The sequence below is a fragment of the Dendropsophus ebraccatus genome, chromosome 13 (assembly GCF_027789765.1).
Source record: "Dendropsophus ebraccatus isolate aDenEbr1 chromosome 13, aDenEbr1.pat, whole genome shotgun sequence".
NCBI classification, from domain to species: Eukaryota; Metazoa; Chordata; class Amphibia; order Anura; family Hylidae; genus Dendropsophus; species Dendropsophus ebraccatus.
The window spans coordinates 80761574-80786887 of NC_091466.1; the positions used below are offsets into that span (position 1 = coordinate 80761574).

General features: G+C 48.4%; 1 protein-coding gene across 6 annotated transcripts in view; it reads left to right on the plus strand.

Moving 5' to 3' along the window:
- The window catches only part of CEP128 (centrosomal protein 128), a 119619-nt gene that overhangs the window by 34791 nt on the left and 59514 nt on the right, over window positions 1-25314 (plus strand). For all 6 annotated transcript variants that reach the window (XM_069951294.1, XM_069951299.1, XM_069951297.1 and 3 more), the window contains exons 13-19: window positions 5162-5512; window positions 6480-6696; window positions 6982-7415; window positions 7686-7850; window positions 8849-9004; window positions 10489-10548; window positions 14271-14463. In XM_069951294.1, coding sequence (XP_069807395.1) covers window positions 5162-5512; window positions 6480-6696; window positions 6982-7415; window positions 7686-7850; window positions 8849-9004; window positions 10489-10548; window positions 14271-14463 — 1576 coding nt within the window. The remainder of the gene's footprint in view (window positions 1-5161; window positions 5513-6479; window positions 6697-6981; window positions 7416-7685; window positions 7851-8848; window positions 9005-10488; window positions 10549-14270; window positions 14464-25314) is intronic.

Sequence of the window (25314 nt, forward strand, 5' to 3'; positions counted from 1 at the left end):
TCAACCCCGACGTCTCACCTGGTGCCAGATAGAAACCAGGGCCATCATTGTCTCTTAATGCCGCACATTCTCCCGGCTCTCGCCGGCTTCTCTCTCATAAGCAATTAGATGTCACTTAAAGAGGATATAAATCTGCGGACACAAGGTTACCGCAGCGGCCGCCGCACTGCCAAGTCTGTGGAGGAGACTTTATTATTAGAGTCCGCTTAAGGCAGACGGAGTGTAACGGCGTTAATACATCACCGCTAAAACGCTAAGCTTTAACTTATATTAGAACAAAAACAACTTGTCCTCGCCATTATTCCAGCAAATGGAGTCGGCTTCAGATAAGCCTCTCAGTCTTACAGACCGGGGAGCTGAGCCAATGTCCCGGAGTGACAACCAGCCCAGCCAATCAGTGGCCACAGGGCTGTCACTGACAGGCTGAGCGACAGTCACTGCTGAGGAGTCCTGGTCAGTCAGTGGGGGACCCGAAAAAGGAAAAAAAGAGGGCCCCTGGGGAGTGTGAGAATAGGAGGTGGATTTTCTGCCCAGAATAGCCCTGACGAGGGCTTACATTTTTTTGGGACAAACAGACCTTTCATTTTATCATAAAACATACTACAAAACAAACAATTGCCAGTATGATGTGTTCTCTATATTCTGGAGGACAGTGTGATGTGTTCTCTATATTCTGGAGGGCAGTACCATTACACCGATAGGCAGGATGATGTGTTCTCTAGATTCTGGAGGGCAGTACCATTACACCGATAGGCAGTATGATGTCTTCTCCATATTCTGGAGGGCAGTATGATGTGTTCTCTATATTATGGAGGGCAGTGCCATGATGTCTTCTCTAAATTCTGGAGGGCAGTATGATGTCTTCTCTAGATTCTGGAGGGCAGTATGATGTCTTCTCTAGATTCTGGAGGGCAGTATGATGTGTTCTCTATATTCTGGAGGGCAGTGCCATTACAGTGATAGGCAGTATGATGTCTTCTCTAGATTCTGGAGGGCAGTACCACTCTGGCCATAGGCAGTATGATGTGTTCTCTATATTCTGGAGGGCAGTGCCATGATGTCTTCTCTATATTCTGGAGGGCAGTATGATGTCTTCTCTAGATTCTGGAGGGCAGTACCATTACAGTGATAGGTAGTATGATGTCTTCTCTATATTCTGGAGGGCAGTACCATTACACCGATAGGCAGTATAATGTCTTCTCTATATTCTGAAGGGCAGTATGATGTCTTCTCTAGATTCTGGAGGGCAGTATGATGTCTTCTCTAGATTCTGGAGGGCAGCACCATTACACTGATAGGCAGTATGATGTCTTCTCTATATTCTGGAGGGCAGTACCATTACACCGATAGGCAGTATGATGTCTTCTCTAGATTCTGGAGGGCAGAACCATTAGACCGATAGGCAGTATGATGTCTTCTCTAGATTCTGGAGGGCAGTACCATTACACCGATAGGCAGTATGATGTCTTCTCTAGATTCTGGAGGGCAGTACCATTACACCGATAGGCAGTATGATGTCTTCTCTAGATTCTGGAGGGCAGTACCATTACAGTGATAGGCAGTATGATGTCTTCTCTATATTCTGGAGGGCAGTATGATGTGTTCTCTATATTCTGGAGGGCAGTATGATGTCTTCTCTAGATTCTGGAGGGCAGAACCATTAGACCGATAGGCAGTATGATGTCTTCTCTAGATTCTGGAGGGCAGTACCATTACACCGATAGGCAGTATGATGTCTTCTCTAGATTCTGGAGGGCAGTACCATTACACAGATAGGCAGTATGATGTCTTCTCGATATTCTGGAGGGCAGTATGATGTGTTCTCTATATTCTGGAGGGCAGTATGATGTCTTCTCTATATTCTGGAGGGCAGTACCATTACAGTGATAGGCAGTATGATGTCTTCTCTATATTCTGGAGGGCAGTATGATGTGTTCTCTATATTCTGGAGGGCAGTATGATGTCTTCTCTATATTCTGGAGGGCAGTACCTTTACACTGATAGGCAGTATGATGTCTTCTCTATATTCTGGAGGGCAGTACAATTACACAGATAGGCAGTATGATGTCTTCTCGATATTCTGGAGGGCAGTATGATGTCTTCTCGATATTCTGGAGGGCAGTACCATTACAGTGATAGGTAGTATGATGTCTTCTCTATATTCTGGAGGGCTGTACCATTACAGTTAAAGGTAGTATGATGTCTTCTCGATATTCTGGAGGGCAGTACCATTACAGTGATAGGTAGTATGATGTCTTCTCTATATTCTGGAGGGCTGTACCATTACAGTTAAAGGTAGTATGATGTCTTCTCGATATTCTGGAGGGCAGTATGATGTCTTCTCGATATTCTGGAGGGTAGTATGATGTCTTCTCGATATTCTGGAGGGCAGTGCCATTACAGTGATAGGTAGTACAGAGCTCCAGATGGCGACCAAAATGGTCGCCAATGCGACTGACATTTTGCAAATGGCGCACAGATTTATTAATCTGGGCGCCATTTGCCACTGGCCCCGGCGGCGGCGCGCTGTCTCTTTAAGTATCCCCGGCTGATGCGCGGCTGCCAGGGGTGTCCCATCCTATCCCCGGCAGCGCGGCGCATCAGTGAGCTGCCTGGGGCCCTGACTTCCGGCACAGGAAGCGCACGTCAGAGACGCTTCCTGTGTCAGAAGTCACAGCCCCGGCGTACAGAGAGCTCACTGACGCGCCGCGCTGCCGGGGATAGGACGGGACACCCCCGGCAGCCGCACATCAGCCGGGGACAGCGTCCGAAGAAGAAGAGGATCGCCGGGGGAGCGGGTTGTCAGGTGAGTTTGTGTGTTTGTTTTTTTTAAATACTGCTTAGCATAGAGGAAAGGGGGGGGGGCATCTATAATGGGGGGAAAAGAAGGGGGGGCATCTATAATGGGGGGAGAAGAGGGGCCATCTATAAGGGGAGGGGGTATCTATAAGGGGGGGAGAAGAGGGGGCATCTATAATGGGGGGGAGAGGGGGCATCTATAAGGGGAGGGGGGGAGAAGAGGGGGCATCTATAAGGGGAGGGGGTATCTATAAGGGGGGGAGAAGAGGGGGCATCTATAATGGGGGGGGAGAGGGGGCATCTATAATGGGGGGGAGGAGGGGGCATCTATAATGGGGGAAGAGGGGGTCATCCATAAGGGGACGGGGTATCTATAAGGGGGGGAGAAGAGGGGGCATCTATAATGGGGGGGAGGAGGGGGCATCTATAATGGGGGGGGGAGAGGGGGCATCTATAATGGGGGGGAGGAGGGGGCATCTATAATGGGGGTAGAGGGGGTCATCCATAAGGGGAGGGGGTATCTATAAGGGGGGGAGAAGAGGGGGCATCTATAATGGGGGGGGAGGAGGGGGCATCTATAATGGGGGGTAGAGGGGGCCATCTATAAGTGTAGGGCAAACTGGCTGCAGACACTGGGAGATAGATATATGCACAATTATTATTATCAGGGCCCCTCAGGTGTCTGTATTGTAGGGGGTCACTTGCATTAGTCACTAGGTGAGAGATATATCTATATACACATCTTGTGGGGGGTCACTATGGCTGCAGTCATAAGTCTAGCTCAGTATGTATAGACTGTTGCAAGCTTTTAAAGGGAACCTGTCACCCCCGGTGACGGGGTGACAGGCTCCCAACCCCCCGTTAGAACCCCCTATACTCACCTCATCGCGCCGGGTCCCGCTTCTGGAGGTGGTCGGGTCACGGATATCTCAGCCGCTGCAGCCTGACGCGCACACTGAGAGATGAGTCCAACGCTCATAGAGAATGACGGAGCGCTGGACTCTCCCGTCATTCTCTATGAGCGTTGGACTCATCTCTCAGCGCACGCCGGGCTGCAGCGGCTGAGATCTCCGTGACCCCGACCATCTTCAGAAGCGGGGTGAAGATGAGGTGAGTATAGGGGGTTCTAACGGGGGGTTGGGAGCCTGTCACCCCGGTACGGGGGTCGACAGGTTCCCTTTAAGTTCAAGTTCAGAATAGTAAGCCTCATTAAAAGGCTAGCCAAGTGAAGCTGAAGTACTGAGTCAGACTGGATATGGTTGTCAGACTGGATATGGTTGTCAGACTGTATATGATTGTCAAGTTGCAAGTTTCCATGTTGAACGTTTTCAAACTAAGAAAAGAAAGGATCTAAAGGAGGAGGAGGCTGCCGCGGCCTCTGCACACAGTAAGTCCCATTTAACATAACATTAATTTTACATGGCTTAAAATGTTGGCGACCAAATATTCTATTTGGTGCCTAAATTTTTCAGGTTAGGAGCCAATGGCTCCTAGGTAAATTTTTTAGTCTGGAGCCCTGTAGTATGATGTCTTCTCGATATTCTGGAGGGCTGTACCATTACAGTGATAGGTAGTATGATGTCTTCTCGATATTCTGGAGGGCAGTATGATGTCTTCTCGATATTCTGGAGGGCAGTATGATGTCTTTTTCTATATTCTGGAGGGCAGTACCAATAAGTTTATATATTTTTGTGCTTTTTATGCTAATTTTAAAGAGTTAAAACTTTTTGGAGAAGAAAACACCATAGTTTTGAACCACCACATTCTGCTTTCTTCTACGTCATTGTTTTTTGATTTTGGAAAATACGAGGTAACTTTTTGTGTTATAATCTGCAGTTTTTATTGGTATTGGACTTTGGGATGGGACCAGAAATCGTCAGTCTTTGCTTCTGGTATTATTTTTCATTGATGCCGATCACTGTGCGGGGTCGGCAATGGTTTAGTGTAATAATTCAGACAATTCCACATTTGGTGATATAAAACACCCATCAACCGTTGTGTGAGCCAAATTTCCTGTGCATCTCTGATAGGTGCGTGTTCCAGAGGGGCCGTATATACGCCATAAATGTATCTGATGGGAGTCTTAAAGGTGATATATCGCTACGTAAATTGCTCCGCCCCTGCTTCTGTCTATAGACTGCTATGATGGTGGAGTAAAGATGGCATGCAGAGCCCATCCAGCAGCGGCACTGTTATGGTCATAGGCAGGATGAGGAGGGTTTCTGCACCGGGGGGATTATACTGCCCCCTGCTGGCATCAGTTCCTTGATGTGATTCTCAGATTGTACAGGTACCTCAGATTGTGTTATACTAGTAAGTTGCTCCTCTTGCACTGTCCTCATTTCTCACCTCTGTCCCACAGGCTGTGAACACGGACATGGAGAAGCGGGAGCGCCAGCAGCTGAGGATGCTGCAGCAGGTAAAGGACATCCAGAGCCGATACGAGACATGTGAGAAGGACAAGAGTCAGCTGGAGAGTCAGAACTCCGAGCTGGGGCAACAACTGGAGGAGGTGACCCAGGAGGCCGAGAGGTGTCTGACAGAGCTGAGGCAGGCCGAGGCCCTACGGCTGGAGGCTGAGAAGAAGAAGGAAGACCTAAAATCCAAGGCCCAGGAGGCCATCAAACACTGGAAGCTAAGATGTAAGAAGATGGAGCGGGAGCTACAGAAGAAAGAGGAGGCTGTGAGCTTGTCGTCTGACCGCTGCACACAGGTAGGTCAGGCTGTCCAGGACTCTTAAAGGGGTTGTCCAGGTTTTAAAAAAAAAACAAAAAAAAAACAGTGCCACACCTGTCCTAAGGTTGTGTGGTATTACAGCTCCATTCACTTCAACAAAACTAAAGTAGCAATTATTGTTTAAAGATTTGTTATAATGATTGAAAACTAGCGATTTTGTAGCGAACGATTCTGAGGTTATTACGTTTACCGATTACTGTTACGCACGTTCATTTTTACGTTGTTATATGGTCGCTAATCGTACCTCGGGACAACACAACATGTTTTATCGGCGAACAACTTATTACACGAACAGATATGTGAACAATCGGCAAACTGCCAACAATATTTTTCCAACATGATGAAAGACAAAAGTTAACGATTTTTCATTTGTCGTTTAAGCGTTGGGTGTTATTACACGGACAGATAATCGCTCATTTTCCATCGTTAAGCTGCAGTACCACACACAACCTGAGGTCACAAGTGGAACTGTTTCTGGAAGAAAGCAGCTGTGTTTATCTAATCTTGGATCATCCCTTTTAGTAATGATCATCATACAGGAGTAGCCATGACTGACCTGAACAAGACAGGTTGTGTCTGCCTGTACTCACAGTATATAGGATTGACCCGAACAAGACACACACAGGTTATACAGGGCCGCCGGCTGCTGATGTCAGGTTGTGTCTGCCTGTACTCACAGTATATAGGATTGACCCGAACAAGACACACACAGGTTATACATGGCCGCCGGCTGCTGATGTCAGGTTGTGTCTGCCTGTACTCGCAGTATATAGGACTAACCTGAACAAGACACACACAGGTTATACAGGGCCGCCGGCTGCTGATAGTCAGGTTATGTCTGCCTGTACTCACAGTATATAGGACTGACCCGTATTATTCACCAATATACATACACAGCAAAGACTAAGAATATTATATGCAGTCACAATCTTTTCTGCCTACAGGTAACTAAGGAGAGGGATGAGTTGAAATGTCAGGTTCAGGCCACCGTGCAGCAGGCGGAAAGTCTACAGAAAGAGCTGGCGGAGGTGCTGAGTCGGCGCGCCCAACAAGAGGAGGAGCTACGCCTCCGGGAGGGACGTATCGCCGAACTCCAGGATCAACAGCTGGGACTGGAGAAAGAAGTGCGGGAGGCGCAGGAGCTGGTGGGACGGCTGCAGGGTAATGCTTACAGGATATTCTCTTATGGAGACTATGTATAGTACAGTGCTACATGCTCTACATCAGGCTTTGTGTTCCTGTCATGGTGAGACTCTCACGATCATCAGAACGATCAGGAAGAGGCGGCCAGTGGTGCGCTTCACTCCTCAGCTCACAGTACTGTCTGTCCTGTTTCTCACTTTCTTTATAAGTCATAGAGGACGGCTCAGCACAGACTAATTAGTACATATATGTGGTCACACTATAGTGTACATCATACTGACTAGTGGTCGTTGTGTCTTGCAGGACAGCTGGAGCGACAGGTTGATCTCCAGCAGCAGCTGCAGGAGGACAGGGAGAGGCTGCAAGATGAGGTTCTGTCTGCTGCTCGGGCCCAGGAGAAGATCAACGAGAGGATCCTGGAACTGCAGGAGTCTGTGAGGGATCTGAGTGCAGAGCGGGCCGAGCTTAGCAGCCGTCTGGCCCAGGAGGAGAAGAGCACCAAGGAGCTAAGGAGGAACCTGTGTGAGGCCCAGAAACAGGCAGAGTTTGCCCGGGAGGAGCTGAGCTCGGCGGGACGGCAGCTGAAGATGGAGCGGGACGTGCACCAGCGAGAACTGACCGACCTGCGCTCCGCTGCTCAGACAGCTAAAGCCAAGCACGAGCGCAACATCCAGGAGATGCTGGGACACTTCCGCCAGGAGAGAGAGGAGCTGGAATCTCACATCCGCACGCTGAAGGTACAGGGCTTATGTATGGGGATGGATTTCATCATTGGGCACGAAAGTCATCTCTCACCTCACTCATCAAAGGGATGCGGCGGGTTCTGTCAGACATTTTGCACCAAATTTGCACTAAATAAAAGTTGCCAAAAGCGTCTACAGATGCGCCATATTTATGGCTTAGCATGAGCCAAGGTGATAGCTCCAGGTTTTAGCAAACAATAGTGACTCCATTCCGCTTGCTCACACGGGTGAGTTCCCTGATGTTTTTTCTCTTCTGTCTTTTAGGCTGAGCTGATTGACAGCAAATCTCTGGTGAAATCTGAGCGGCAGCGGCTGGAGAAGATGAAGATTGAATGCGATAAACTTTCTGAGGAAATGCTTCGTGGTAAAGAAGAGAGCGCTGCCCTGAGGTGTAAGTGCCAGCTGGCAGCACAGGACCTGGAGGAGAAGGTAGGAGGACAATCTGCTGTGTCTATGTAATGTCGCTGGATGCGTTCATACATTATGGGTCATAAAGAGGAAAGGCTCATGACTGCTGCTCCTCAAGACTGTTGGTGACCACACAGCCGGTGAGCGGACACTATTCCTTATCCTGCTCCACAAAGAACATGGCTGCATGTGAGCCCCTCTGCAGCCTGAACAGTCTGTATATGGGAGACAAGGCGGCACACAGTGGGGTAAATGACTCCTTATATAATGATGAGCCTTATAGTCGATACAGTTCAGGCTCAGTCTATGCTTGTCTTGTGGCTGAGTAGGTGTGTGCAGTACTCACACTGACCACTTGGAGGCACTTCAGCATTATGAAAGCTTTGGCTCGTCTACGGGAGATGGAGCACAGGACATTGCAGAGGTGAACGTTTATTGCCACATTTACAAAGATTTCTCAGTATCTATGAGAAACGTTATGAGTAAGTATATAGGGAATAATATACAGGATCATTTGTGTCATAGTGGAGGGAGCAGATTTTTGCTTTGATCAGGTAGCCCCTTATCACAGGATCAGTGTCTGCGTGACGTGTGACGGGCGGCTCAGCAGGGGGTCACTCTGCAGCAGATGTGAGGAAAAAGCTGGCATCTGGCCCAAGACACTGGCTTCTGTCCTGTGTGAGATGATCTGGGGTAATAGCACTCGCACACACATAGTAATCGGGTGCCATGCTGTCTGCTGCTCATGATAATGGGAAGAGAGCAGGCGGTATGTAACCGGTGTCACAATAACAGCCAAGATATCGCCTGCCTGATACGGGTACATTGTCTGCATGTCTCCATGTGCCCAGGTATCTGTACAGAGGCCACGCTTCACCCTTCACATGGAGACGCAGATTTACACTGGTTACTGATGTGACCTGAGACGCTGAAGCAGTGGAGGAGCAGATGCGCGCTTGGCTGGAGTTTGGCAGGACAGATGTTGACTGTCGGTTCTTATGGCCAATTCTCCCCTACAGGATCAGCAAGTGAAGAAACTGGAAGACCTCAATCAAAGCCTTAAAGAGAAACTGAACTCTGTGGAGACCGAGCAAGAAACCATCCTGAGCGCCATCGAGACCGAAATCAACAAAGCCTGTCACATCCTGGCCAGAAACTCCATGGAGAAATTTAAAGTAAACCTTCACTATTAACTCTTGTCCCTTCCCATCTCCAACCTATGGCTCTCTAGCTTGGTCCAAAACTCCCAGCATGCTCAGTTGTAGTTTTTTAACAGCTAAAGAGCCACAGGTTGGGGGACCACTGGTCTGTAACACATCTGACCTAAGAGGACTTTTATGAGATTAAAACAAAGGATCCCCCAGAAATGGGGGGCCCCTTGTCCATGGTGAGCTCTGCTTTTGCAATTTTCGCCCCCTTTCCAAGTAAATAGCAGACACATGGTCAGGAGGGGGTGCTACTTCTGGGTACCAAAAAACTTTTGAAGGGGTACTGCGGCAAAACCCTTTTTTTCTTGCAACTCAACTTGTGTCAGAAAGTTGTAAAGATTTGTAATTCACTTCTATTTAAAAAAAATCTCCAGTCTTCCAGTACTTATCAGTTGCTGTATCTCTTGAAGAAGGTAGTGTACTCTCTCCAGTCTGATACAGTGCTCTCTCCTGCCACCCCTGTCCATGTCAGGAACTGTCCAGAGCAGGAGAGGTTTTCTCTGGGGATTTGCTGCTGCTCTGGACAGTTCCTGACATGGACAGAGGGGGCAACAGAGAGCACTGTCAGACTGGAGAGAATACACCACTTCCTGCAGGACATACAGAGACTGATAAGTACTGGAAGACTGGAGATTTTTAATTAGAAGTAATGTACAAATCTGTATAACTTTCTGAAACCAGTTGATGTGAAGCAAAGATTTTCACCGGAGTACCCCTATATACAGACAGTGTGGCATTGCCGCTCGTGTAGTAGGGGACAGGAGGGGCAATTCACAACTGTGGAACAAATAATTTCCTCTAGAAAGTCAAAAGATACAAGTGGTAAGAGCCTGAATCCCCCTTGTTGGTTGCTTCACCCCCTCAAAGGAGGTTCTCTTCAAGGCTTCTGCTCAGGGCACAAACTTATCTGGCAGGAAGGTCCTGACCTTAATCCTGGATGGCTCTATGGTAGGCAGCCCGACCGACAGGCCGGAAGGCGCCTCGTATCAGGGGCCCTCACCCCTTCACCTTTTGGGGGCTGAATGGTCTCTCATAGTCCTGGAAGGCCTGTCTTCTGGATGTTTCTCCAGGACTGTTCCCAGGAATTGTGGGCCACCTCCGCTCCTGATCAGGGACCCCTAGAATGTCTGTCTATGTAGTACACCAGCCCAAGTGGCAGTGCTCTGCTGTAATGTGCAGGAGACCATGTACACATAGGACACACAGGCCATTGTGAAGAAGCAGTCAGTGATTACACAAGCCCATTACCACTTTGGCTTCACACCTAGTTGAGAAGCATGTCACAGATTGGACAGATTATTGAGTGAGCCTTCTCAAGTGTCCATGGGATTGAAAGAGATCATAGCAGTCTCTAAGATGAGGGGAAACGTGACAGACAGAACTATCGGGGACACGGTCGGTATGTGTAGTCATTGAACACAGTCTTACTAAAGCCATGTGCTCTATTGCAGCCGGTGTCAAGCGCTGCCCACCTGCGGGATGACCCCCACTACTGGCTCGCAGAGACTAAGGTAAGGCTCCTGTATAGTAGACGTGTGTGTGCTGCGGCATCATGAGGCCTCGAGCTGCGCTGTTATGTCTCCTCCTCTAATAAAGCCTCTCTGGGCCTCTGGATGTGATGGGGAAATGTCGCCGCTGTAAGTTACATGTGCCTGGAGCGAGCAGCTGTGCGCAGGATCGGCCACACAGACTGCAGCAGCTGGACAAGATCACAGGAGTAATCTGTGCGCCCCCTCCCTCCTCCATCATCCCGGCTCTCTGCTCCTATCCCTGTGATTTATCAGAGTGTACATGCCATTACTGATCCCTACAGGACGTACTGTACGCTCTATCTATAGTGCACTGTACACAGGCATTCCCGGCCCGGCCTGACCTCCAGCAGGATCCTCCGTGTGCTGAGCCGCATCCATCCACAGAGTGCTCCCCTCCTAATACACAGACATCATGTGTGCCCCCCTCCTAATACAGACATCATGTGTGCCCCCTCCTAATACACAGACATCATGTGTGCTCCCCTCCTAATACACAGACATCATGTGTGCCCCCTCCTAATACACAGACATCATGTGTGCCCCCCTCCTAATACACAGACATCATGTGTGCCCCCCTCCTAATACACAGCCATCATGTGTGCTCCCCTCCTAATACACAGACATCATGTGTGCCCCCTCCTAATACACAGACATCATGTGTGCCCCCCTCCTAATACACAGACATCATGTGTGCCCCCCTCCTAATACACAGCCATCATGTGTGCTCCCCTCCTAATACACAGACATCATGTGTGCCCCCTCCTAATACACAGACATCATGTGTGCCCCCCTCCTAATACACAGCCATCATGTGTGCTCCCCTCCTAATACACAGACATCATGTGTGCCCCCCTCCTAATACACAGACATCATGTGTGCCCCCCTCCTAATACACAGACATCATGTGTGCCCCCTCCTAATACACAGACATCACATGTGCCTCCCTCCTCCTCCTCCTAATACACAGACATCACATGTGCCTCCCTCCTCCTCCTAATACACAGACATCACATGTGCCTCCCTCCTCCTCCTAATACACAGACATCACATGTGCCTCCCTCCTCCTCCTAATACACAGACATCACATGTGCCTCCCTCCTCCTCCTAATACACAGACATCATGTGTGCTCCCCTCCTAATACACAGACATCATGTGTGCCTCCTCCTAATACACAGACATCATGTGTGCCCCCTCCTAATACACAGACATCACGTGTGCCTCCTCCTAATACACAGACATCATGTGTGCCCCCTCCTAATACACAGACATCATGTGTGCCCCACTCCTAATACACAGACATCATGTGTGCCCCCTCCTCCTCCTAATACACAGACATCACATGTGCCTCCTCCTCCTCCTAATACACAGACATCACATGTGCCTCCCTCCTCCTCCTAATACACAGACATCACATGTGCCTCCTCCTCCTCCTAATACACAGACATCACATGTGCCTCCTCCTCCTCCTAATACAGACATCACATGTGCCTCCCTCCTCCTCCTAATACACAGACATCACATGTGCCTCCTCCTCCTCCTAATACACAGACATCACATGTGCCTCCCTCCTCCTCCTAATACACATACATCACATGTGCCTCCTCCTCCTCCTCCTAATACACAGACATCACATGTGCCTCCTCCTCCTCCTCCTAATACACAGACATCACATGTGCCTCCTCCTCCTCCTCCTCCTAATACACAGACATCACATGTGCCTCCCTCCTCCTCCTCCTAATACACAGACATCACATGTGCCTCCCTCCTCCTCCTCCTAATACACAGACATCACATGTGCCTCCCTCCTCCTCCTAATACACAGACATCACATGTGCCTCCCTCCTCCTCCTCCTAATACACAGACATCACATGTGCCTCCCTCCTCCTCCTAATACACAGACATCACATGTGCCTCCCTCCTCCTCCTAATACACAGACATCACATGTGCCTCCCTCCTCCTCCTAATACACAGACATCACATGTGCCTCCCTCCTCCTCCTAATACACAGACATCACATGTGCCTCCCTCCTCCTCCTCCTACACAGACATCACATGTGCCTCCCTCCTCCTCCTCCTAATACACAGACATCACATGTGCCTCCCTCCTCCTAATACACAGACATCACATGTGCCTCCCTCCTCCTCCTAATACACAGACATCACATGTGCCTCCCTCCTCCTCCTAATACACAGACATCACATGTGCCTCCCTCCTCCTCCTAATACACAGACATCACGTGTGCCTCCCTCCTCCTCCTAATACACAGACATCACGTGTGCCTCCCTCCTCCTCCTAATACACAGACATCACATGTGCCTCCTCCTCCTCCTAATACACAGACATCACATGTGCCTCCCTCCTCCTAATACACAGACATCAGTGCCCCTTCCCTCCTCCTCCTAATACACAGACATCACATGTGCCTCCCTCCTCCTCCTAATACACAGACATCACGTGTGCCTCCCTCCTCCTCCTAATACACAGACATCACATGTGCCTCCTCCTCCTCCTAATACACAGACATCACATGTGCCTCCCTCCTCCTAATACACAGACATCAGTGCCCCTTCCCTCATGCTGGGGATATGCAGTGACCTCCCGGCACCTCTCAGTTATCGGCAGGCCTCTGGCACACTGACCTCTTCCTCCAGACACAGTAATGTATAAGGGAACGTTGTGCTCCTGGCAGGCGTCTGTGGCCTCTTTGCCTGAATATTAGAAATAATTGTACTATTTGGGGCCAAGTGGCCCTTGTCCAGGCATACAGATGTGTGTGCAGCGCGGGGGCCCGGCACACCTGCAGGAAAATGCTCCCCCCATTATAGTGCTGGAACGAGGTCACCTGGCAGCGTGCCCCCCGCCCCACGCGCCCCCGCCCTCCCAGACATCAGGATTGTGCAGGGAGAAGGGAAAATGTAATGATGTGTGCAGCAGAAGCTTCTGCAGCTGCCAGTAGTGTGGGGAGCTTTACCGCTGTATTGTGTCTGGCAGCGGTCATAATTGGTTATGGAAAAATGATGGCTACGACTGACCGCGCAGAAGAGCAGACTGCAGGAGGGGAAGTGCACAGCCGCCATCATGGTGCAGGGCGGGGATTTGCGAGATCTCTCATCAGCAAATACAGCAAGAATGGAAAGTGTGGGTGCAGAGGTGCACAGGATAAATGGGGGAGGGATATGTGCTGACATACTGTATTATACTTCAGAGCTGCACTCCATATTCTGCTGGTGGGGTCACTGTGTACATACATTACTGATCCTGAGTTACATCCTGTATTATACTCCAGTCTTCTCTGCTTGACTGCGACGTCTGACTGGACCCTCCTTTCGCCACAACTCAACTCTCCACCAATCGGAAAAGCTACTTACCTTCTGTCCAATCACCGACATTCTGTCTGGAGATGCCTACATACATACAAGAACAATCTAGAACAGGTTATTCCACTTGTCCTCCCTTAGAAGGGGGGCACCCACACAAACCATTCCTATAACCCATATATAAGGGGGGTGGGGAGAGAGCAATGACAAACTAAGTATCTGTAGCACTATACTCCTTACTCGGGGGGCACAGATGCATTGTCATGATTAACCACTCCAGGGGTCCTCCATTACTTTATCCTGTATTATACTCCAGAGCTGTAATCTGTATGCTGCTGCTGATATATGGAGGTGACTGTTCTGGGTCTCTCTCACATTAGACTAAGCTGCACTGGTTGTGTGAGGAGCTGAAGGATCGTGATGATCGGGAGAGGTCGCTCCGCACTCAGCATCAGCAGTGTCGGGAGCAGCTGAAGGAGCACAAACTTAAGAAAGAAACCGAGAAAGAGGAGCAACGTCTGCAGATCAGTAGGCTGGAGCAACAACTGGAGGAGGCTCAGCGGGATAAGAAAGGTAGGGGGCGTTGGGGGTAAGAATCTGCTGCATGTTCTAGTGATGGATAGGCTGTAAATGATGTCACCGCTGATCTCTAGTGATGGATAGGCTGTATTCTCAGTGATGTCACTGATATCTAGTGATGGATAGGCTGTATTTTCAGTGATGTCACCGCTGATCTCTAGTGATGGATAGGCTGTATTCTCAGTGATGTCACCGCTGATCTCTAGTGATGGATAGGCTGTATTGTCAGTGATGTCACCGCTGATCTCTAGTGATGGATAGGCTGTATTCTCAGTGATGTCACTGATCTCTAGTGATGGATAGGCTGTATTCTCAGTGATGTCACTGATCTCTAGTGATGGATAGGCTGTATTCTCAGTGATGTCACCGCTGTTCTCTAGTGATGGATAGGCTGTATTCTCAGTGATGTCACAGCTGATCTCTAGTGATGGATAGGCTGTATTCTCGGTGATGTCACTGCTGATCTCTAGTGATGGATAGGCTGTATTCTCGGTGATGTCACCGCTGATCTCTAGTGATGGATAGGCTGTATTCTCAGTGATGTCACAGCTGATCTCTAGTGATGGATAGGCTGTATTCTCAGTGATGTTACTGCTGATCTCTAGTGATGGATAGGCTGTATTCTCAGTGATGTCACCGCTGTTCTCTAGTGATGGATAGGCTGTACTCTCAGTGATGTCACCGCTGATCTCTAGTGATGGATAGGCTGTATTCTCAGTGATGTCACCGCTGTTCTCTAGTGATGGATAGGCTGTACTCTCAGTGATGTCACCGCTGTTCTCTAGTGATGGATAGGCTATATTCTCAGGGATGTCACTGATCTCTAATGATGGATAGGCTATATTCTCAGGGATGTCACTGATCTCTAGTGATGGATAGGCTGTATTCTCAGGGATGTCACTGATCTCTAATGATGGATAGGCTGTATTCTCAGTGATGTCACCGCTGATCTCTAGTGATGGATAGGCTGTATTCTCAGTGATGTCACAGCTGATCTCTAGTGATGGATAGGCTGTATTCTCAGTGATGTCACTGCTGATCTCTAGTGATGGATAGGCTGTATTCTCAGTGATGTCACCGCTGATCTCTAGTGATGGATAGGCTGTATTCTCGGTGATGTCACTGCTGATCTCTAGTGATGGATAGGCTGTATTCTCAGTGATGTCACCGCTGTTCTCTAGTGATGGATAGGCTGTATTCTCAGTGATGTCACCGCTGATCTCTAGTGATGGATAGGCTGTATTCTCCGTGATGTCACTGATCTCTAGTGATGGATAGGCTGTATTCTCAGTGATGTCACTGATCTCTAGTGATGGATAGGCTGTATTCTCAGTGATAACACCGCTGATCTCTAGTGATGGATAGGCTGTATTCTCAGTGATGTCACCGCTGATCTCTAGTGATGGATAGGCTGTATTCTCAGTGATGTCACTGATCTCTAGTGATGGATAGGCTGTATTCTCAGTGATGTCACTGATCTCTAGTGATGGATAGGCTGTGTTCTCAGTGATGTCACTGATCTCTAGTGATGGATAGGCTGTATTCTCAGTGATGTCACCGCTGATCTCTAGGGATGGATAGGCTGTATTCTCGGTGATGTCACTGATCTCTAGTGATGGATAGGCTGTATTCTCAGTGATGTCACCGCTGAGCTCTAGTGATGGATAGGCTGTATTCTCAGTGATGTCACCGCTGATCTCTAGTGATGGATAGGCTGTATTCTCATGGATGTCACTGATCTCTAGTGATGGATAGGCTGTATTCTCAGTGATGTCACTGATCTCTAGTGATGGATAGGCTGTATTCTCTGTGATGTCACCGCTGATCTCTAGTAAATGGATTACAGGCAGCAGGCACATGATGCCGATATAGTTTGCCCAGGTTTGTGTATGGTCACATATAGTTATCAGCTCTGTTCCTCTGAGTGGTCCGAAGTGGGGGGTCTGCTCTGACAATACGGCACTAGCTGTAGACCATGTGGCATCTGTTAATGATATCACATGGTCTGGCAGTTAATGTGGCCTCATCACTCTCGATTTAATTTGTACCCCGGGGAGTCAGAGTAATGAGAAGTATATTAGCCGAATAAAGAAAACTGGAATAGATAATTGGTCTAATGAGGGAGCGAGAGAAAGCCAATCCTGGAGAACTGTAAGCGGGATGGAAGCTGCATAGATGGACTACACTCCCCCCTCCCCCGGCCCTGCAGTCTCTTCTATGTAATGTGTCTCGCCCCCTTCACAATCACAGTACAGTTGAATGACTACTTGACTAGTCTGTCATCCCACTTTCCATTCATGGACCAGAAGGCCCAGGGTGTGATGTCCGACCTACAGTAAATTGTGACACCAGATTTCTATCTTTATGGTCCGATGGCTGACAGCTCTGTGCTGTTTAAAGGGGTAGTGCAGTGAAAAACATTTCCCTTCATTCCCTCCCCACATGAAAAGTTATAAAACTTCATAATATACTTTGGTAGCCAATTCTAGCATCTTTTCCTGGTCCTGCTGGCTACTGGAAGTCAAGACCATCTTTCAGCCCCGTACGCCATTTTGTGTCGAGGGTGCGGTTGTCAGTGGTGGCGGCAGGGGTACATGTCAGGCCAGTGTATGACCTGCTTTACCCTGTCGCTCTCTGTACAGCCATGTCAGTACTATTAGAACTGCAAGTCCCAGCAGACCCGATGGTCATACACACTGGACTGACATGTGTATCACCATCGGGTGCGCTGGGACTTGCAGTTCTAATAGTACTGACATAGCTGCACAGAGAGGCAGAGTGAAGCAGGACCCAATAGCAAAGCTTGGGGAGGCGTGCCAAGGCAGGGAGGGAGTGCCCGGGAGCCCAAGGAACGCCACAGATCATGACATGTCGGCCTACTCCTCGATACAAAATGGCGTCCGGAGCTGAAAGATGGTTTTGACTTCCAGTAGCCAGCGGGGCCAGGAAAAGTGGGGTAAGATGCTAGAATTGGCTACCAAAGTGTATTATGAAGTTATATAACTTTTCATGTGGGAAGGGAATGAGGGGAAATGTTTTTCACTGCACTAGCCCTTTAATCTCTGGCTCATGCAGTGTTCGCACAGGGCCTGTGTAGAGTGCAGGCTTTTCTCTTTCCCCGTGTGAATGTCTTACACTTTGTATAGCTGCGTAGTTGTGCCCCCCGCAGTTCGCTGTTTGGGGGATGACCTCACTTGTGTTGTGCTCTGCTGCTCCAATGCTGGTGCGAAGGCTCAATGCCGATATGTGTGAGCTTGATGTCAGCACTGACGGAGGTCTTAAGTGTCACACAAAGGCGCCAGTGACTGCTTCCTGGACAGCTTGTGGCTGCCGTGTCCCGGGGATGAATGTGAGACCCCAAGACTGCTGAGAGGGTCCGAGCGCTTTACTTTCATCAAGAAGTCACAGTATTCTCTTTGGTTAATTTTCTAGATTGTGGGAAAGTTCCTGAAACAGGAACAGGATGAGCAGAGGACCATGGGCAATTCCTGATGGCCACTTGGGTGCTGCCTGGCTGTTCTGTCCCACGTACACCGGGTCCACGTGTAGTGCTTAGATTACAAGCTGGAATCTGTTCCACATGCCAGCAGCAGATTCCCTGGCTATAAGCCATCTGCGACTATTAGCAGGAGATCAGCCGGGCCAAGATAAAATGAAACCATTAATATGAGGATGGCGGCAAGGAGAACATCTGCTCATTATATATCTATAATGCATCCTAGGTGCAGTGTCATGTGACCACAGTGCATCTCCATATTCCATGGGGGGGGAGAGGGGAAGTAGCTGACAACAGGGAGCTATAGCATCTATAGCAGTCAATAATCCACAGCTATATGTACTACTCCCACCATGCCCTAACCACTGCAGCCAAAAGCCAAAGGATGGCGAACACTGATCTAGAGCAATATTCCAGAACCTGTTCTGAAACTACAATTCCTATCATGCCCAGGTGACTAAGAGCATGAACGGAGTTGTATGCAACAGCTTAAGAGCCATTTGTTGGGCGACGCTGGTGTACTGTAGGCTGTCGGAGCAATGGCTGGAGAGGCATGGATTGGGGAATACTGATAGAACACAGAATTTGTGGTTGCACCTAGGTGAAGGCTGTCCGGGCACGATGGGAGGGCCACAGTTTGGGGACCACTGATCTTTGTGAATGATTTCCCTGAGTGGACATTTCTTTACCAGTGCAGCAAGCGCTATCCCGCTTCAACCCTTCATGCCGAGGCTTTGGGGTGGTTTTTGAGTTCTGACAACGGTCAGGCCCAAAATCCCTGCCATCTGCTGCCTATAAGAAGTGCCCTGAAGGAGCCGGCAGCACATTTTATTCCCATCATTGACCAGACTCGAGGGGGTGAGATTGGTGAAATTCCCAAGAGGATTTATTCCAGTTTGCGTCTTTCCAGTCATCTGGTTGTATGGTGCAGCTCTCGCCATCACCTGATGATGGTTTCCCAGGCTGTGTTTGCCAGTCTGTTTCATTCACTGCTTTGATCTTGTCTCTTTAGTAGAAGGATGCAGCATGACCCTGGCCTGTGCACAGTGGTCTATCACTTCTGCAGGTCCCCCGTACATAGACCCTTAGGGACTTGTCAGGTACCTGATGGGGGACGGGGATGCTGTTTGAGCTTCTGCATCTCTGATTTGCTTTTCACCTTGTTAGATTGTTTAACCCGCAGGAGGAAGTTTGTGGTTCCAGAATGTTAATAGGCGCGCGGTTCTGTGGATATGAAGAATCCAATGATCCCAAATCATGGCCCTGGGGCGTTAAGAAATCTGTTCATGACAAACTACAATTTGCTGTCTCTCTGCTTCCCAGCTGGTTACATTGGAAATTCTTAAACTCATTAACAATGTTCCTTTGCGATGTTTCTCCCTCCCTACACCCTCCTGCTCTGTTTTCCACTGCAATAATGAGGAGGTTTTTGGACACAGCTGCCGGGGTGTTTAGATTTTGGGAAGGGCACGGCCTAGAGGACCTCAATGCCAGGACGTGTCTGTCTTGCATTAAACATTGTAAGTACATCTGATCTCTGTAATCTCAGAAGGCTGTAATACTGAACCCATTAAGTGCCTGGAGGGGCCCGCTGCTCACTGGAGGAGCTTATCACCAGTGCTGCTGGTGAGCAAGAGGTTAACAGTGTCCCGTTCTGGAGGGAGCTGTGGTTTGTGGAATGACTCAGAGAACCGAATCCCCCAGCACTGTCCCATGTTTGAAGGCTGGGGACGGGACGTGCTCAGAGTTTGTAAACTTGGGGAACAAAAAAAGTCCTTTTGAGTGTCTGTCCTGACATCCCCTATGTGTCCTCCTGTGATCTTTGCCATTGAGGTTGGTGCATGACCTGAATAGAGTCCCTGGCTCTTGCATGGCTCCACCCTGGGAAGTATGTGTAGAGGAGGGAAGACTGAAGGGTTATGACATCTGGTCTTATACAGGAATGCTGCCCTACACCTCAGTCCATCCCCATAGTGATTATAGCACCGTATACACCAGGTATAATGTGCCAGGTACATGCAGTGCCTCTGTTATATTACATGAAGTGAATTGGTCAGCTGCAGTTTATAATCTAGACTGCTAACACTATTTTATATAGCCATTAGGGCAGGAGACACTTCATACATCTGTGCATCTAGAACATAAAAAATGTAGTTTCAGACAGATGTTTCCAAGCCTCAAAATGAGGTATAGAACGCTTCTTCTCTCCCTCTCCTATCTATATTGCTGCATAATTGACAGTCAGCTGGAAGCCAAATCCCAAAAAGGCTCAGGGAGGGGAACAGAGTGGAGACATTGGGCACTTCAGGGACTTGGGATGGGCTCTCTGATAAATTGCATTGGAGAATAAAAGCATTTTACTTTGCTCGGGAAGCACAGACAGATATATGAAAGGTCCCCTGTGTCTCCAGACCTAACAGCTATAGAACAATGTCAGCAATCTGCCGCCTCTCCAGGTACCATACATTCAGTGGAGTTTCAATACAGAGATATGGGGGGAAAAAAAAAGCTTGTAGTCATCTCCAGGCGTTGACCTGGTATTGCAGCATAGTCAGGACCAGTCATCTTAAAAAAAAAAAATAATAATAATTTATGGACTTGGTACAATGTAAAAGAGAGGGGTCAGTTGTATTAATGGAAACCATTATACCTCTTGAGGCTGGGTTCACACTATGTATATTTGAGGCAGTATTTGGTCCTCATGTCAGGTCCTCATAGCAACCAAAACCAGGATTGGATTGAAAACACAGAAAGGATCTGTCCACATAATGTTGTAATTGAGTGGATGGCCGTCATATAACAGTAAATAACTTCCATTATTTCAATATAACAGCCGTTGTTTTAAAATAGCAGCACATATTTGCCATTAAATGACGACCATCCACTCAATTACAACATTATGTGAACAGAGCCTTTCTGTGTTTTCAATCCACTCCTTGTTTTGGTTGCTATACAGCCTCAAATATACGTAGTGTGAACATAGCCTGAAGATGGAAATCCATCATGGAGTGAAGCAGAAGATGATGGTTGTTCCAAATCTGCTCTGTGTAGTAGTATAAAGAGAATGGGAAGGTTATAAAATATACGTGCAGCGTGAAGACTAAATCACAGCATGAGGATAGAAAACTCACAGCACAGAAAACTGGAAGAAAAGGCTGAATAATATGGAATTTGTACACCGAATAGGCAAACGAAACCAAACTAACACATCAACCAACTACAACTCTGAGCATACATGGACAGCCAAAGCTTAGGCTGCCCAGGCATTAAATGAGTTGTACATTTGCAAGGATCCCTACCCCTGACATAAACCAATGAGAACAAGAATACATAAGATAAAGCGAAATCGTAAAGGATGCAAGGACAGTGAGTTCACTGTTCACTTCCACTGAGAAAATGGGAATTTTTGTCTATGCATTACTGGCCTTTCTTCCTCGCTCTCCGGCTGTGTGCTCTGCAGTACTGGCCTCTCTCTTCCTCGCTCTGCAGTATTGGGCCTCTTTCTTCCTCGCTCTCCGGCTGTGTGCTCTGCAGTACTGGCCTCTCTCTTCCTCACTCAACAGTACGAACCTCTTTCTTTCTCGTTCTCCAGTTGTGTGACCTCCAGTACTGGCCTCTCTCTTCCTTGCTCTCTGGCTGTGTGCTCTACAGTATGGGCCTCTTTCTTTCTCGTTCTCCAGTTGTGTGCCCTCCAGTACTGGCCTCTCTCATCCTTGCTCTCCAGCTGTGTGCTCTACAGTATGGGCCTCTTTCTTTCTCGTTCTCCAGTTGTGTGCCCTCCAGTACTGGCCTCTCTCTTCCTTGCTCTCCAGCTGTGTGCTCTACAGTACTGGCCTCTTTCTTCCTTGCTCTCCAGCTGTGTGCTCTACAGTATGGGCCTCTTTCTTTCTCGTTCTCCAGTTGTGTGCCCTCCAGTACTGGCCTCTTTCTTCCTTGCTCTCCAGCTGTGTGCTCTACAGTATGGGCCTCTTTCTCGTTCTCCAGTTGTGTGCCCTCCAGTATTGGCCTCTCTCTTCCTTGCTCTCTGGCTGTGTGCTCTGCAGTACCGGCCTCTTTCTTTCTCGTTCTCCAGTACTGGCCTCTCTCTTCCTTGCTCTCCGGCTGTGTGCCCTGCAGTATGGGCCTCTTTCTTCCTTGCTCTCCGGCTGTGTACCCTGCAGTACTGGCCTCTTTCTTTCTTGTTCTCCAGTTGTGTGCCCTCCAGTTCTGGCCTCTCTTTTTCCTTGCTTTCTGGCTGTGTGCCCTCCAGTACTGGCCTCTTTCTTCCTTGCTCTCCACTCTGGCGGTGTTTTGAAAAAGGGCCATGCCAAAAAGTGTTCTACCTGATGGTACATTCGCTTTCAATCTTTTGACCTTCGGTCTATAGAGGGACAGTGACTTCTGCGGGGCTTTCACATGACTAAAGGATGGGAATTTTATAAACTTATTGTGCCACTTCTTATCTGCTTATGATTTACATTACAAAGCTGCTGTAGCTAATGTAATACAGTACCGTATCTGATACACAATAAATTCATCATAAGGAGCTCAACTCTAAGCTCTGTCTTACCTGATGAGGTGTTTTTGTTTTTTTTTTGTTCTGTTTTCAATGGTCCATTGAAGCCAAAAAAACGAAATCTCTCCATGTCGATTACTCACAGAACACAAAGCGATTAGTTCTGCTCATCAGGTCGTAACCTTGGTAGGTAATTTTCACCCCCTTTAGGCATGTTGTCCGCCACCATCTTGAACCTTGCAGATGATTGGTGAAGCAAATCTAGGAAGCCTGAAAGCAGGAGACCATTCTGCATTGCCGTTGGCAGCGGTCTGTCCGTCCATGGTGCACATCTCCCCTGCCTTTTTCTGTTGTGGGCATGAAGGAGTTAATTCTGTAAAGTTGTGCTTAGATGGCAGTGTACATTGTAATTAACATGTTGGCAGATATATATGGAGCTGGTGTCAGTGATTTATGGATCCAGTATTTCTGTTCCTCAAGGTCTGTCTTTATTTGGCGTATATCACGGGGCGGGGGTGAGGTGTGCGCCGGCTCGGGGAGGATGCACAATCTGCACTACCTGTCACTTTTGATATGTGAGGATCATTTTCTGCATTTTTTCTGCACGGCCAGGCGTTCCGATCGCAGTATAGATAATGCAATAAGGGGACCAGTGGTTTGTGAACAATAAAGCACAGGGGACACCTCGGCTAATCAATCACCTGCACTTTATGGCTGAGTGAATCTTGGCTGGGGAATGAGGTAGCTGAATTTCGGTGAATCTGCTCACACTGTAACAAGCCGCCCTTCAGGTGGAATGGATGTATAGTGTTGGCCATGTACCGTGCAGCAGATTTAGCTGAAGGATGCTTCCTTGTCTGTGCCCTAAAGGCGGCCATACACATCAGATTAGAGTGATGGAAACGTCAGGTTTTCAAACGATGACTTTTTCTAGGGCGGAGTCGGACATGTTTTACATTTTTATCTAATGCTAGTAGTTGGGTGTGTCCTTCAGTGGGGCTGATTTGCTAAGGTGGTCGCGGCTATTACTTGGCACGGTCCGATCGCCGTGCTCGCTAATCAGGTAATCGGAGGCAGCTGTCAAAGTTGACAGCTGCATCCGATTACCATATGCAGCCGTTCCCTGGTGTCTAGTGGGGGCGATCGCGACGTTGTCCCGGAGGAGCGATCTCCGTGTCAGTTACCTGCCGGGGTCTTCGCCAAAATGGCGCTGACCCCGGCTCGGCACTTGGTGGTTTTCGTCTGCAGCAGCCGAAAGCAATCAAGTGCCGATCTCATCGATCTATGCTGTATAACTATATACAGCATAGATCAATGGGAGATCAGAGTGCATATACTACAAGTCGCCCAGGGGGAATAACCCTAACCCCAGGGGGGTTTCTAGTATATGTGTAAAAAAAAAAAAAAAAAAAAAATGTTGTTAATAAAAAGCCCCCTCCCCTAATAAGTTTGAATCACCCCCCTTTTCCCATGTTTATAAATAAAAGTAAATACATAAACATGTTTGGTATCGCCGCGTACGTAATCGCCCAAACTATTAATTAATCACATTCCTGATCTTGTACGGTAAACGGCGTAAGCGCAAAAAAATCCCAAAGTGCAAAATTGCGCATTTTTGGTCGCATCAAATCCAGAAAAATTGTAATAAAAAGCGATCAAAAAGTCGTATATGCGCAATCAAATTACCGATAGAAACAACACATCATGGCGCAAAAAATGACACCTGACACAGCGCCATAGACCAAAGGATAAAAGCGCTATAAGTGTGGGAATAGGGGGATTTTAAGGAACATATATTTGTTAACAATGGTTTACATTTTTTACAGGCCATCAGATACAAGAAAAAAAAAAGGGCTCATGTGGGTTTCTAGGTGGAAAAATGCAAGTGCTATGGCCTTTTATACACAAGAAGGAAAAAACGAAAACGCAAAAACGAAAATTGGTCCCGTCCTTTAAAGGGGTGCTCCAGCATGGGGGCACTTTTTGGGGGGGACCGGGGAGGAGGTGGCTGAAATAAGACGTCCACTCGCCTCCCCGGTTCCAGCGGTGGGTCACTCATAGCAGTGCTCCGGTACCCGGCCGCTTCCTGGTGTCTGACGCTGCCCAAGACGCTACGTCTCGGGGCCGATCAGCCACTCAGTAAGGAGGCGGGATCCGAGCGGACTTCAAACGGATCCCGCCTCCTTCACTGAGTGGCTGAGCTGCCCTGAGACGTAGCGCCTCAGGCGCCGTCAGACACCAGGAAGTGGCCGGGGACCAGAGCGCCGCGATGAGTGACCCACCGCTGGAACCGGGGAGGTAAGTGGACGTCTTTTATTTCAGACACCTCCTACCCGGTCCCCCCAAAAAAGTGCCCCCACACTGGATAACCCCTTTAAGGGGTTAAATATGTTATCCAGCATTAGAAAAACAAATATCGCCACTTTCTTTGAGAGACGGCATGACTCTTGTCTCCAGTTTGGTTGTAGGTTTTGCTACTCCATTCCATTGAAGTGAATAAAGCTTAATTGCAAACCACACTAAACTGGAGACAAGAGTGGTGCTGTCTATTGAAGAAAGTGGCCATGTTTTTTTTTGTTTTTTTTTTTTACTGCCGGATAACCCCTTTAAAGCGTAGATAACCCCTTTAAATAAAATGAATGGGTTGCACAAAGAACTGAACTGCTGCTGAAAAGCCAAGGGGAGGATAGAGGATGAGATTACGCTGCAGCGTCGCGCACATACAGCATTAGGTACACTGCTATTAAACAGGGGAAAGATGCCCTGAGCAACCTTGAAATGCTGAGAGAGGAGAAGGGAAGCATTGATTTACCTTTTTATGCATAGTGTAGATTCTTAGGCTGACAGACTGGAG